The sequence below is a fragment of the Zootoca vivipara genome, chromosome 15 (genome assembly GCF_963506605.1).
Source record: "Zootoca vivipara chromosome 15, rZooViv1.1, whole genome shotgun sequence".
Classification (NCBI taxonomy): Eukaryota; Metazoa; Chordata; class Lepidosauria; order Squamata; family Lacertidae; genus Zootoca; species Zootoca vivipara.
In genome coordinates this window covers 4406944-4419796 of record NC_083290.1, presented here as the reverse complement: position 1 = coordinate 4419796, position 12853 = coordinate 4406944, and the positions used below count along the sequence as shown (strand labels likewise).

The window sequence follows — 12853 nt, the reverse complement described above, 5'->3', positions numbered from 1 at the left end:
AAGCAGGACCCAAGCACAAGAGCACACTCCTCTCCTGCAGCTTCCAGCAACTTGCCTTCAGAAGCATTACTGGACCCAGTGAACAACTTGCACCATTAATAAAGTTGATAGCTTCTGCAGAGATAGCTATTGGAAGAGCAGATACAAAGAGCGTTGCAGCAATTTCGAAGCTAACAAGGTTTTATTTCAGGGTGGATAAAAATCAATGATTTTTTTTAAAAATTGGATTTTTAAAATAAAATGCTTTTGGAGGAAAAAATCATTCTAATGATAGTTTTCTATTTAAGTTACATTATAGTCCAAAGGCTATTTGTCAAAAAACAAGGATTTGTTTTAAGTTTTTCATGTGTGCTGAAACACAGTCTTAAGTTGGTTTTTAAGGAAATTGTTATTAAGGAAATGATTACTTTTCTCCTTCCAATAAAGTATAGCAGAAAAGTTGTCCAAATATAAACAGTCAACTTATTAAACCTCACAATAATTTCATAATTATTTCTAATAGTATAACCAAATCAGCAATTTTTATATAACTGTAAAAACTACTCTGAAAATTTATCATTCCAAAAATGAAACCTTCACCTGATTGTAAATATTAAGATTATACCAGCAGGAATGTCTTTCTGTAAAAAAAATAATGATTTAAATCAAGTCTTACTAATAATTTAAACCATGAATTTTTACCTGCTACCCGCCAGATATTTTGTACCGTGGTACCTCGGGTGGCGCTGTAGGGACGCGGGTGGAGCTGTGTGTTAAACCACAGAGCCTAGGGCTTGCCAATAAGAAGGTCGGCAGTTCGAATCCCCGCGACGGGGTGAGCTCCCGCTGCTTGGTCCCTGCTCCTGCCAACCTAGCAGTTCGAAAGCACGTCAAAGTGCAAGTAGATAAATAGGTATCACTCCGGCGGGAAGGTAAACAAGGTTTCTGTGTGCTGCTCTGGTTCGCCAGAAGCAGCTTTGTCATGCTGGCCACATGACCTGGAAGCTGTACGCCGGCTCCCTCGGCCAATAACGTGAGATGAGCATCGCAACCCCAGTCGGTCACGACTGGACCTAATGGTCAGGGGTCCCTTTACTTTACCTCGGGTTACAGACACTTCAGGTTAACGACTCCGCTAACCCAGAAATAGTACCTCAGGTTAAGAACTTTGCTTCAGGATGAGAACAGAAATCATGCGGCGGCAGAATGGCGGCAGCGGGAGGCCCCATTAGCTAGAGTGGTACCTCAGGTTAAGAACAGTTTCAGGTTAAGAACGAACCTCTGGAATGAATTAAGTTCTTAACCCGAGGTACCACTGTACTCCCAACTCCCATGCTGGCTGCGGCTGATGAGAGTCGGAGGCCAAAATATTTGGATGACAGCAAGTTGGAAAAGGCTGCTGTAGTCTAACAGCATCTAAAGGCCATCCCAGGTTAGGAAATGTGGCTCTAGAGGACAACTTTATGTAAAATAACCTTTCCTGTACTGAAACTCACTTCAGATGCATGACATCTCTGCACTTTATGCCCATACATGTATATTTTCATTCCCACCAACAGAGAATGTTAAGTGATGCATTGGATGAAGTGGACCAGGGAGGCTTATACTACAATATCTGCTGGTCATTTAAGGTGCCACAAGACTGTCATTAATAGGGAGTCGTAATATGAAGGTAAGATAATAGGCAGGAAGTGTTTAGATCAGGCATCCCCAAACTTCGCCCCTCCAGGTGTTTTGAACTACAATTCCCATCATCCCTGACCACTGGTCCTGTTAGCTAGGGATCATGGGAATTGTAGGCCAAAACATCTGGAGGGCCGCAGTTTGGGGATGTCTGGTTTAGATGATCTCCAGAAGTAAGAGAGGCGCTGAGCATGCCTGTATGTGTTCCACCATACAACAAGTGGGTGGCATGAAGAGCACAGCCACCAATCTTAGATGGCAGATGATCCTGCTGCTAGTACCTTTCACTTTCCATAGCTCTTCATGCGAGCGCCTTTTTGAATAAAAGTATCTCATAAAATAAGACATGTGCCATCATGAATTACTTAGGGGATGAACAAAGAGCTCAAGTGAATAAAATGTGAACTTTTCTGTGCCAAGTGACAGAATAGAGATTTGTCTGTATATTGTCAAGAATGGCCTTGGCTAGCTAGGGTAAGACCATCCAACCCTTTGCAATATAAAGGCTGCGACCCATAAAGCCTTTGACCCCAAATAGTTCCAGAGACAAGACTTCACCTACATTTTAAAGAAAGGTTCTGGAACAGCTAGGTTGCAATCTGCTGCACATAAGCCCATATTTTAAGAAATATGGGGAGAAAAACTGGAAAAATCCACGGGGTAGCAGGTTTTTACCAGTGTCAGAAACTGGGATGGGAATGCCAGGAGCCATGTTGTTCCTGGGACCTGAGTCTTTTGCTGTTGCACTAACCTGAAGTCCCCTGAATGACCCAGCCAAGCTGCAGTGCCTGGACATTGCCATCCAGTTGCAAAAGGCTGGTTGCCAGTTGCAAAATGTGACTAATGCCCGCTAATTTCGAACCCTGGTTTTTATTGAGGGATAAAAGGGAAAGGATAAGGGCTTGTAAAACAGACAAAAACACATGTAGTTTTAGAATAATCGCAATTATGTTTCAGAAGTATTGTTTTAAAAATATTGTTACAATAAAATCAACTACTGTAAAGCCATTATTAGTTATTTATATACTGCTTAATGCCAGTATTTAAATATAACAATAGTAAACAAATTTCTAAGAGGCTTCTTTGGAGGTCTTTAAGCAGAGGCTTGACAGCCATATGTCAAGAATGCTTTGATGGTGTTTCCTGCTTGGCAGGTGGTTGGACTGGATGGCCCTTGTGGTCTCTTCCAACTCTATGATTCTATAATTTGGAATCTAAAGGGGGCAGGTGTTAGGGTTTTTCCTTTAAGACTGATGTGGTCAATGGTGCTACACAGAGATGTGTGTTTGTAACCTTGTTCTGAATGTTAACACACCTGTGAGCTTCTGCTAATTTGAATAATTGAAGGTAGAGCTTGCTTACTGTAATGTGATTGGGTAATTGACTATTTTGAATTCTGTATTTAAGCTACCCAAATGGTTCATGGGGGTGGGGGTGATGTATTGTGAAATGAGAGGAATGGAGTAGAGGAGTGTGTTGTATATAATTGTAAATAAAAGCAAGCAAAGATACTGAAGACGACTTTGTTATTTCGTCGACCCTGCCACTGTTGCCACTCGGTTGGTGCGTATTTTGCCCAACAGCGGGAACTGGTAGCTTTCCTTCCAGTACTGGGTGTATTTGGTTTGACATATGGTTTGCATAAAAATAAATATGAAGGGACACGGGTGGCGCTGTGGGTTAAACCACTGAGCCTAGGGCAAGCCGATCAGAAGGTTGGCGGTTCGAATGCCCACAACGGGGTGAGCTCCCATTGTTTGGTCCCTGCTTCTGCTAAACTAGCAGTTCGAAAGCACGTCCTGGTGGGAACGTAAATGGCGTTTCCATGCACTGCTCTGGTTTCGCCAGAAGCGGCTTAGTCATGCTGGCCACGACTCGGAAAAACGCTGGCTCCCTCGGCCAGTAAAGCAAGATTAGCGCCGCAACCCCAGAGTCGTCTGCTTTACCTTTACCTTTAAATATAATAAACAATAAGTTGTATTTCATGTTCTTGAAGCATGAAATACATATAAGGTCCCCTCAGAGTGTTTACCAAAGGACAATATAAAATATTTAAACAATTTAAAACAACACAGTTTAATGAAGTACTGCAGGTATTTTAGTTTTCCCCTCCCATGGCTTAAAAGAGCCTAGATTTTCACCAAGCAACAATGCTTGGATATGGTACTTGCACCTGTCTTTCAAAGGCTTGGGGAGAGGGCAAAGACACACACCAAAAAAAAGAACTTCAAGACCTGGGAAGAGCGGTAATGTGTTTTATATTAGTTTGGACATTTAGACATTGTCATGATTTTTCTATTTACTCATAACAGCCTTGCAAATATTAACTCATCCCTGGATATTGTTTTCCTTGCTATGTTATGCTTTGTTCTGTTGATGTGCAGAGTTGTTTGCAAATGCTGAAAACAAAAATACATTTTAGAAGCCTACTTTTTTACATCTTTAATCCATAACTGCTTATGTTTCAAGAGTCATTAATAACTCTCCAGTGTATTAACGTAAGCCTAAAGCTCCCTGCTGCATAAACCAACTCCATTAAGGTTACAGTATTCAGTCACCTACTGAACTACTAAATTTTTATCTATTTTACCTGCTTGCATGTCGGTGTCAATCATTTGTGGCACACAGAAAGTCTGTGAGTGCAAAACCCTCTTCCCATTTACGGACAAATTTCTGCCTCATAACTACCGGTAGATGTGTGAGAAATAATGGCTAAAAAGAGGCTACTGGACTGAGACTTGGATGGAACATTATAGTTTTCTTTTACACAGACCATTTCATTGCCAGAGCAACAGACGGTTACCAAAGCCAACTGCCCATGCTGAAAGTGAGCAGGGATGCAGGTTTCATTTGTCACTTTGAGGCTCAAAGGAGGCAGACACCCATAGCCTGCTTCTTGAATAATGCATCACCCGTCAGCTAACAGAGGCCGAGATATCCAGCAAACGGAGAGACCCTACCTGCAGCACCTGACAATACCTTGCTTGAAATAACCCAGATACCAATGCTGGCATCTCTGTCTGTGGGAATCCAAAAACATTTAATTCAAAATAATAGAGGGCAGAATTTAAATACAGGGGGGGTTACAGACTGCTCAACTCTGCTCTCCCACATGAAGCAGCATTTATATTTCCAGCAAACACTAAGGTAATAAAAGTTCACAATCCCTCTCCCCCCCAAAAAAATATATTATTAAACTTAGCCAATGCCTATGTATCTAATGCACAGAGCTTTGGGCATGTGAAAATTATAGTGCACTCCTATGGAAATCTATTCAAAATGAAGCTCAACCTACTTGAGATCTACTTCCAGATAAGTGTGAACAGAACTGAAGTCTTAGCATGTTAAGAATTCAGAGCCTTCATTGTTTTTCTTGAGGTTCAACTAATGAACTTGCACCGAGTTGCCATGCAATGTATTTTTTTAAAAAAACCAAACCATTAATGCAAATTCCCACCCACCTGAGGACACTAAATGTTTCATTTCTATTCCTTTTCCTCGAACCCCATCATGCTTCCAGGTTAGCATTTCCACATACTAGGAACTAAGCCTAAATTCTGTGCCATAAAGTTTAATCAGAAATGCTTTCCAAACGGGCAAAGCAACACAAAGGCCCTGAATCCCATCTCTGCAGCCACTGTTCCCCGCTTTGCTGCTGTTTCAGTGTCACTTTCTGTTTTAGCTCCCTGTGAGTGATCCCAGCCTATCAGAGACCACATAGTGGCTGTGACATCACAGCATGCATAGCCAACCACTTTGCCCCCCTCCCCACTCTGAACAGGTGAGGGAGAAGAACACTTCTGCACAGCATGGTTGATGGAAGACAAGGCAGCATTGTTCTAGCCAACCAAGTCCAGTCTAGTAATAGCTGGATGGGAAGACCAGGCACCCTAAAACACCATGCACCCCATCTAGGAGTTCCTTGGAAGAAAAGTGGGATGAAAATGGAGTAATAAAACCACACCAGTTTGTTGTGCTGCATCAATCTCAGCAAAGCAAGAGGCATGCAGGATAAGCAAAGGAGGCTCCACAGTATGTGGTGCCCAAACATTTTGCACCCTTTTGACCACTCCTAAAGAAATGGTTGCAAAAATTCCCCCCTCCACTTTTTTGTCAATGGCAAACAAATTAAATTACTACAAGTTGAAGTCAGCTGTCTTAGAAAAACGAAGACGTGCATATACCAAGCTTCCTTCTCTATCATCTTTTTAGCATTCAAAGGATTCAAGCAGAGTTACACCCTATTTCAGGGAAATCCCCATGAAGGGGAACCCCACCTCAGGTTTCTGAAGGGGCCTCCAAACAAAAGAAAGCAGCTGCGATAACTTTGAGCAGAGCAAGAGTACTGCCTCTCGCCAACTTCATCTACATTTTGCCTTATCATCCTATGCAGTCTCCTTGGCAAGAACTTTGGCACCACACAAAAAGCATTTTCCAGAAACAGTTGCTTGCATACATTAACCAGGACCGGCCGGGTTCAAAAGGAGGCAGCCCTGAATTTCTCCCACAGCCATAATGACATCAAAGCACTGCAGCTTAAAGCCCATCAAAACTTTTATGTACAAACTCCAGGTCAAACCAAGGGAGTTTTCAACCAGGTCTCCAAAATTTATCAGGGACCAGGGTGGTCTAACCCCCAAGACTACCAAGAGCCCCTCATTATGACAGAAGGAATGCCTGCAAAGTAAATGACAAGGAGCTTGGCAGGAACCCCATCAGCAAGGACTAGCATGATCAAAAATGATGCAGGAAGACAGGTTTTGCCCTTGCTGCAACATTGTCTTTAAGTGTCATGCTTCTCTCTTTTCCCCAAAGGAGTGGATGGTAACCATTTATGTACAGGAGAACAGTAAAGAGGTGAGACGAAGGTTTCCCCTGGTGTTGTGCCACCCATTAAGAATCATTCTCTGCTGCATAGCAGCTCATGTTTCAGGATCCCAGACAGAAAATACTGGGAAACTTGCATAGAGGCAGGATGAATATTCTTGGGAGACTGCCCAATAGTCTATTCTGCCCTATGCTGCAAGCGCTGATTTTCAAACGATGCCAAATTGCAAATCAAGCAATCTATCTGTACAATATAAGCAAGAGTCACAGAAATCTGCAGGGTGTGCATTTTCGACAAAAATACCAAGGAGGAACAATGCAAAGGCTCTCTCCCAGGTTGTGCTGCCAAAGGTCTGTGCAGCAAGGAAGCCTGCAGGAGCGTGACTTGCGACTGCTTCTTTGCCTGGTTCTTCCTGACACAAGAGGCTAGAAGCCAATGCTCAACAGGAAGCCAGATCAGGAATTTTTCTTTTTACAGTACAGCTACTCACATCAGAGATCTGTTCTTGCTGCCACTAAGTTCAGAGACATGTTCACAATAGACAAACATCTGAAAACCAGCTGCAAGTACAGTGGTACCTTGGTTTTCGAACAGCTTAGTTCACGAACAACTTGGAACCCAAATGCTGCAAAACTGGAAGTAGGTGTTCCGGTTTTTGAACTTTTTTTTCGGAAGCCGAATGTGCTCCATTTTGAGTCCCTGTGTCCCCTGTTGTGCTGCTAATTTGCGTCCCCATTGTAATATAAGCCTTTCGTTTCCTATTACAGTGTTCTAAGGTGAAATTTGGAGCTTATATTTGGTGCTTTTGTTTTTTCTATTTATTTTGTTTCGAGGCTTTTTCAGTTAATTTTCAGTTTTTTTGTTTTGAGGCTTTTTCAGTTCATTTGTTTTTGTGACTGTGTGGATCCCAGTTCAGCTACTGATTGATTGATTGATTGATTGATTGTGCAACTGCGGAGAAGGATAAAAGTCCCCCATCCAAACAATTACTAGCATCAGTGCAGGTAAGAAAAAATAATATTTATTTTTATCATCTCCAATACTGTTTAATTTATTTTATAGTACAGTACATTGATTATTGCTTTCATTTTATGGAACAATGGTTTCGTTAGATAGTAAAATTCTTTTTAAATTGCTATTTTAGAGGTTTTTAAAAGTCTGGAATGGATTAATCCGTTCTGCATTACAGTACTTTCTATGTGCCTTGGTTTAGGAACGCTTTTGTTTTGGAACAGACTTCCAGAACGGATTAAGTTTAAGAACCAAGGTACCGCTGTACTATGAGTAGCACCTGTCAATTTTCTTTTTTTCCCCCTTTTTTTTAAGGTGATCCCCCCACCCCATTTTGCTCAATCAAAGTATTTGCAGGCCAACAAGGAACAAAGCATGGCAGAAACACCTCCCTCCCTCTCACACAAACTTCCCAGTAGGCACTACTGGAGGCAGCGATCCAGTGCCACCCACGCAATAAGGATTATATTATTCTTGTGAAGTGGCAACAGTAGGAATTGCAGTAGAAACCACTTAGCTAAGCTCCCCCTTCACAATGCAAAGTTTGCATGTGTCAGATCTTAGGTCAGGCTGACATCTGAATGGCGGGCAAGAAGGGGCAGAGGGAAAGCAGCTCAATGAAGCAATAATGTAAATACAGGAAGTTCTGATTTTAAGATCATTGAGCACAAGCAACTTGAAGTGCCTGCTTGGAGGGAAGTGAACGATCAAGGTACAGGAGAAAATTCACCATCACTGAGCCATCTTTGCACACCTTGGACGACAGCATCTACACATCAAGGGAATGCAACTCTTACTTGCTCACACACACCCAACTTCTCTACAGACACTGAAGGCAGCAGATTCCTTGAGTAAAGCTGGGAAATGTTGCTGTGATAGATAACCTTTCCCCTAACAGGGAATGCTATTTCAACAGTTAAGCTATGATTCAAGAGTAGCAGTGTGTTTGTTCCTTCCACTTCAGGAACTCAAAGGGCCATTCCCTAGAGTGATTGGGGTGCACTTTGTAGGCAGGTACCTGCACAGTCACTACTACAACCTCCAGCTCCACCCACAGGAAGACGAGTATTGCCTTTCTCAACCTTCATCACAAAGAGAAGGAATCCTCAAATGCATCTGACCTTGATCCAGCTCCAATCACCTGGATTCTACTCCTGCACTTCTATTTACCTGCCACAAGCTGCACAGCACCAACATTAGTCTCTACCTTTTATGCACACCTCAAAGTGACTGGATATTGCGCACCTGGTCCCACTATGACCTCTGACCTTGGATTACACATCACATTATACCACAGAATTCCTTTAGTTCCAAATACTTTTTTATTAAGTTCAGCCTAACTTAACGCCCAGCCCCTGAAGTCAACCAAACCCAGCTGCCCTAGCACTGATGCTATTTGACCTCCCTAGAACATCACATAATTTCTTCTCGCTACCTCCTGTTTCAAACTCCTTACAGTTTCTCATCATCAGCTGGGACATGATCCCTAAGGGAAACACTGGATAGAGCTTGAAAAACATAAGAAACATGTGCCAGTTGAATTATCGGCTCACTCTCACTTCAACTGTCCATGCATACCCAACATACCTTTTGGGCTTCCCCTGCAGAGTTATTTGCAACATTACCAAATCTTAACCCGCTATACAAATCTCTCTCCCATGAAATCTACATCATCAATCACTCACATCATCTTCTGCCTGGTTCTAGTCACATAATTCTTCCAGAAAAACTCTGCACTCAGCAGTCACACAAATCATTAACCAGAAACCAATCGACCCCCTGACCACTAACTACAGGTCAGGTTCTTGCTCCCATCAAGCCCCTGCATTAGCCTAACAAGTTAAACTACATTAAGGCAAATATACCACACCCAATTAAGCATCAGAATAATTCCTCTTGGCTTTTCCCTAACCCTGCCATATCCATCACATGGAGGAACAGCCACCTCCCTCTCACACAGATCTACCCCTTCAAATTAGGCCAGGGCTACTTCCACCCACACTACCGTATATGCCCAAACATTAATGCCAGCCACTTTGAAGAACCTCCCTAAATTTCACCCACCCCACCCTCTTAGTCTCCAAACAGGACTGCCCCTCTCCATACACAAATACTTTAATCCCAATCGCCTTTATTTCTTCTCTCCTCCATTATTTATTTTAAACCTTACTGTTGCTACTCTGGAGCCCCATCTCCTCCACATTACCTAGAATGGCTTTATAATCCCACTCACAGTCAGGCCTCCCCTCCCTTTCAAAGTTACTCCAGGATCATCTTCCTTCCTGCCATGCCATACAGAAACACCTGTTACTCCAAAAGGTTTTGTCCCACCCCACAATTCCTCCAAATGCTGCCCAAACAGCCCCAGCCACCTCTCTCCTACTACATTATCTGAGGACCACCTTCTCTCCTCCCTACCTGCAAGCCTCTAAACTCCCAGTCACTTTCAGTTCTCCACCTAAATGCCTCAGGCCCCCATCCTGCCTCCCAGCTCCCCTAAAGCTCCTGCCCCCATCTCAGTTTCATTCACCACCTCAACTCCTCACTCACTCCCTTGATTCATTCAGCAGAACTTGCTTTCCTCCTCTCCCAAAGGAATCACTCCCAACACTTCCCTCTCTACACTGTCATACAGATAGCATCATTCCCTCCTCCTCCTCCTCCTGGAAGATCACAGAACCGCCTCCTCTTTTCCTTACTCTCTACATATTGACACTTGTTTCCCCCTAACCTTCTCTGGAGCATCCCATCCTTTTAATCAGAGCCATTTTACCACTGCCTCACACAGCATCCCCTCTTTACAGGACAATACCGGTACTACCACACAAATTGCTTCCTACACACACTTCCAGCTAACCCCATGACCTTCCTTCCCTGTGCAAAATTAGGCACACATCCCTCTTGCTTCCACCCCTCCTCTAATGCTCCCCTTTAATCCCCATCACCTGTCTTCTCATCTCCCCACTCCCAGCAGCTTTACTATGCCTGCCAGGTGGCTTCCTAGCCTCAGAGCACCCAAGACCTAACAGTCATCCCCAAACTGCAGCCCTCCAGATGTTTTGGCCTACAACTCCCATGATCCCTAGCTAATAGGACCAGTGGTCGGGGAAGATGGGAATTGTAGTCCAAAACACCTGGAGGGGCAAAGTTTGGGGATGCCTGCCTAAGACCCTAAAACACACATGTGTGCATACATTACACAAACTCACACATATTCCCTCCACTCTTCCAAATGCCCCCCTTTAATCTCAGCCCCTCCCCACTTCCAGCAGCCCTTTCACACACAATTTCCCCCACTGATGAGCCTGACCTTCAGTGTAACACCCACCCACCTCACTGGCTTTCCCTTAAATTCTTCAAATAACCCCTGTTAATCTCAGTCAGGGGATTCCACTCATCTCAGCTAACAGAGATGGGTACTCTAGAGAGGAAAGAGTTAAAACCTTCCTTCATACATGTATTATGTACACACATGCCTCCTCTCCCCCAAGGAACCCCTTTAACCATAGTTTCCCCTGCCTACTTCTACCAGCCCTCTCTCAACCATCACAGATGACTCCCCCCATCATATTTATCCCATACAATCAGGCAGCTCTGGCCTCTGCCCTTCCACCCAGCCATTACTTCAGGGAACCCAGTTTAACCAATAGCTTCTCCTGCCTCCTCCTACCAGTCCTCCCTCTCAGCTATCACACAGTTGTCCCCTCCCTCCTTCATACATAAGTACACCTTGCCAATACAACTCCTGCTTTACACCCACCCCAAATGCCTTCAATGTACTTCCTTTTGACCTATTTCCTCAGCTACCTCTCCCTACCCTTATACCAAAGACCAACCTTCATTCATATCATACAAACACACAAACGACTCTTGCCTCCCCCCTCCCCGTGGCTCCAAGGAACCCCCTTTAACCCTAGCTTCACCCCCCTTCCACTATCACACAGACGCCTGCCCCATATGCATATATATATGCTGAATTACATATAAAATACAATTATCTCGCCACCCCTTCCAGAAACGTCCTTTAATCCTAAATTCCCTCACACTCACCTCCCAGCAGCGCTCTCGCTCTCTCTCTCAACTGATATTTGGAAGCATGCTGTTTTACACATATCAGTTAACTTTGAATTAATTTAACATTTTTTAAAAAATGCAACTGTGCATTTTTGTAATATTTTGTTCAAGTTGCCTGTTGCTTCCAGTTTCTGCGCACTACTTAAGAGGAGTCTTTAACATGTTAAGCTGTATAGAAATTAAATAATCAAACGCACAAACCTCTCTTCTCCCCCGCCCTTCTCCTCAAACCCAGGAGCTCCCTCCCTTTCCCAAAGTCCTCCACCTGACCCCTTTTCCACCTGCCCCAGCTCCAGCTCCTAACCCAGGACGCCCCTCCCTTCGTCCCCATTCCTCCTGCTGCCCCCTTTCCCCTGCCCCCCCTCCTCTGTCCCCCAAGGCCTAAATCTGTCACACACAGAGAGCCCCCTCCTCTCTCTTCCTCTCGGCCCCGCTTCCAACCCCAGGCCTTCCTGACCGTCAGCCATTCCCCACAGACACGACCCCCTTCCGCACCCCGCCGAGGGTTTCTTAACTCACCTGCAGGTGCTCCTGGAAGCGGATGGGCAGGATTTGAGCCATGGCGCCCGAAGCGTTGTTGGGGTTTTGGGGCTCCAGCCCGGCGTTTGGGCGGGGGACCTAGTCTTTCCACAGGGAAACAGAAAAAAGAAACCCGGGAGGAGGAGGAGGGGGAGGGGAGGAAAAGAAGCAGCCGACGGAGAGGCGAGCCAAGGACCCGGGAAGGGGGAAAGGGCGGCTCTCAATGGCGGGGGAAGCAGAGAGGGAGAAGACGGTGGGAGGCCGCCGCTCACGATCCGGAAACAGCCGCCGCTCGCTCGGCGGAAGGACACACCACTTTCCTCCTCAAGGGAAGGGAGAGCAACGACCGGGCGGCGCAGGAACAGTCTTCGGCGGCGGCGGCGGCTCCCTCCGCCTTATCCTCCTCCTCACCTGCCGCCAATTAGCACAGCGGCGGAAGGATCAGAACGCCGCCCACGCAAAGGAATCAATGAGAAGCGCGGAAGGATACGCGAAACCGGAAGGGACTTTTTTCTTCCTCTCTCTCTCTCTCGATCTGTCTTTCTCGAGCCAAGCGTTCGCCCCCTCCCTCTCTCTCTCCTGAGCTCCGCCTACTTCGGGGCTACGTCTCCCCCCTTTTTTTGCCACATCATGCGACCTGGGCGGAGGGGTGACGTCACTTCCGTTCTCGCGCCCCATAGTCATTACCGGTACCACCTGGGATTCTTGCCCCGTGATCACATGATGGGGGGGGAGGAAGGTGCTTCTCTCTCTCTCTTG

General features: G+C 45.0%; 1 protein-coding gene across 1 annotated transcript in view; it reads right to left on the bottom strand.

Annotated features, from left to right (window-relative positions):
* Positions 1-12644, bottom strand: part of CLTC (clathrin heavy chain) — a 77634-nt gene extending 64990 nt beyond the window's left edge. Inside the window, exon 1 of the mRNA XM_035140282.2 lies at positions 12095-12644. Coding sequence (XP_034996173.1) covers positions 12095-12136 — 42 coding nt within the window. The 5' untranslated portion in view covers positions 12137-12644. The remainder of the gene's footprint in view (positions 1-12094) is intronic.
* Between the last annotated feature and the right edge of the window lie 209 nt (positions 12645-12853).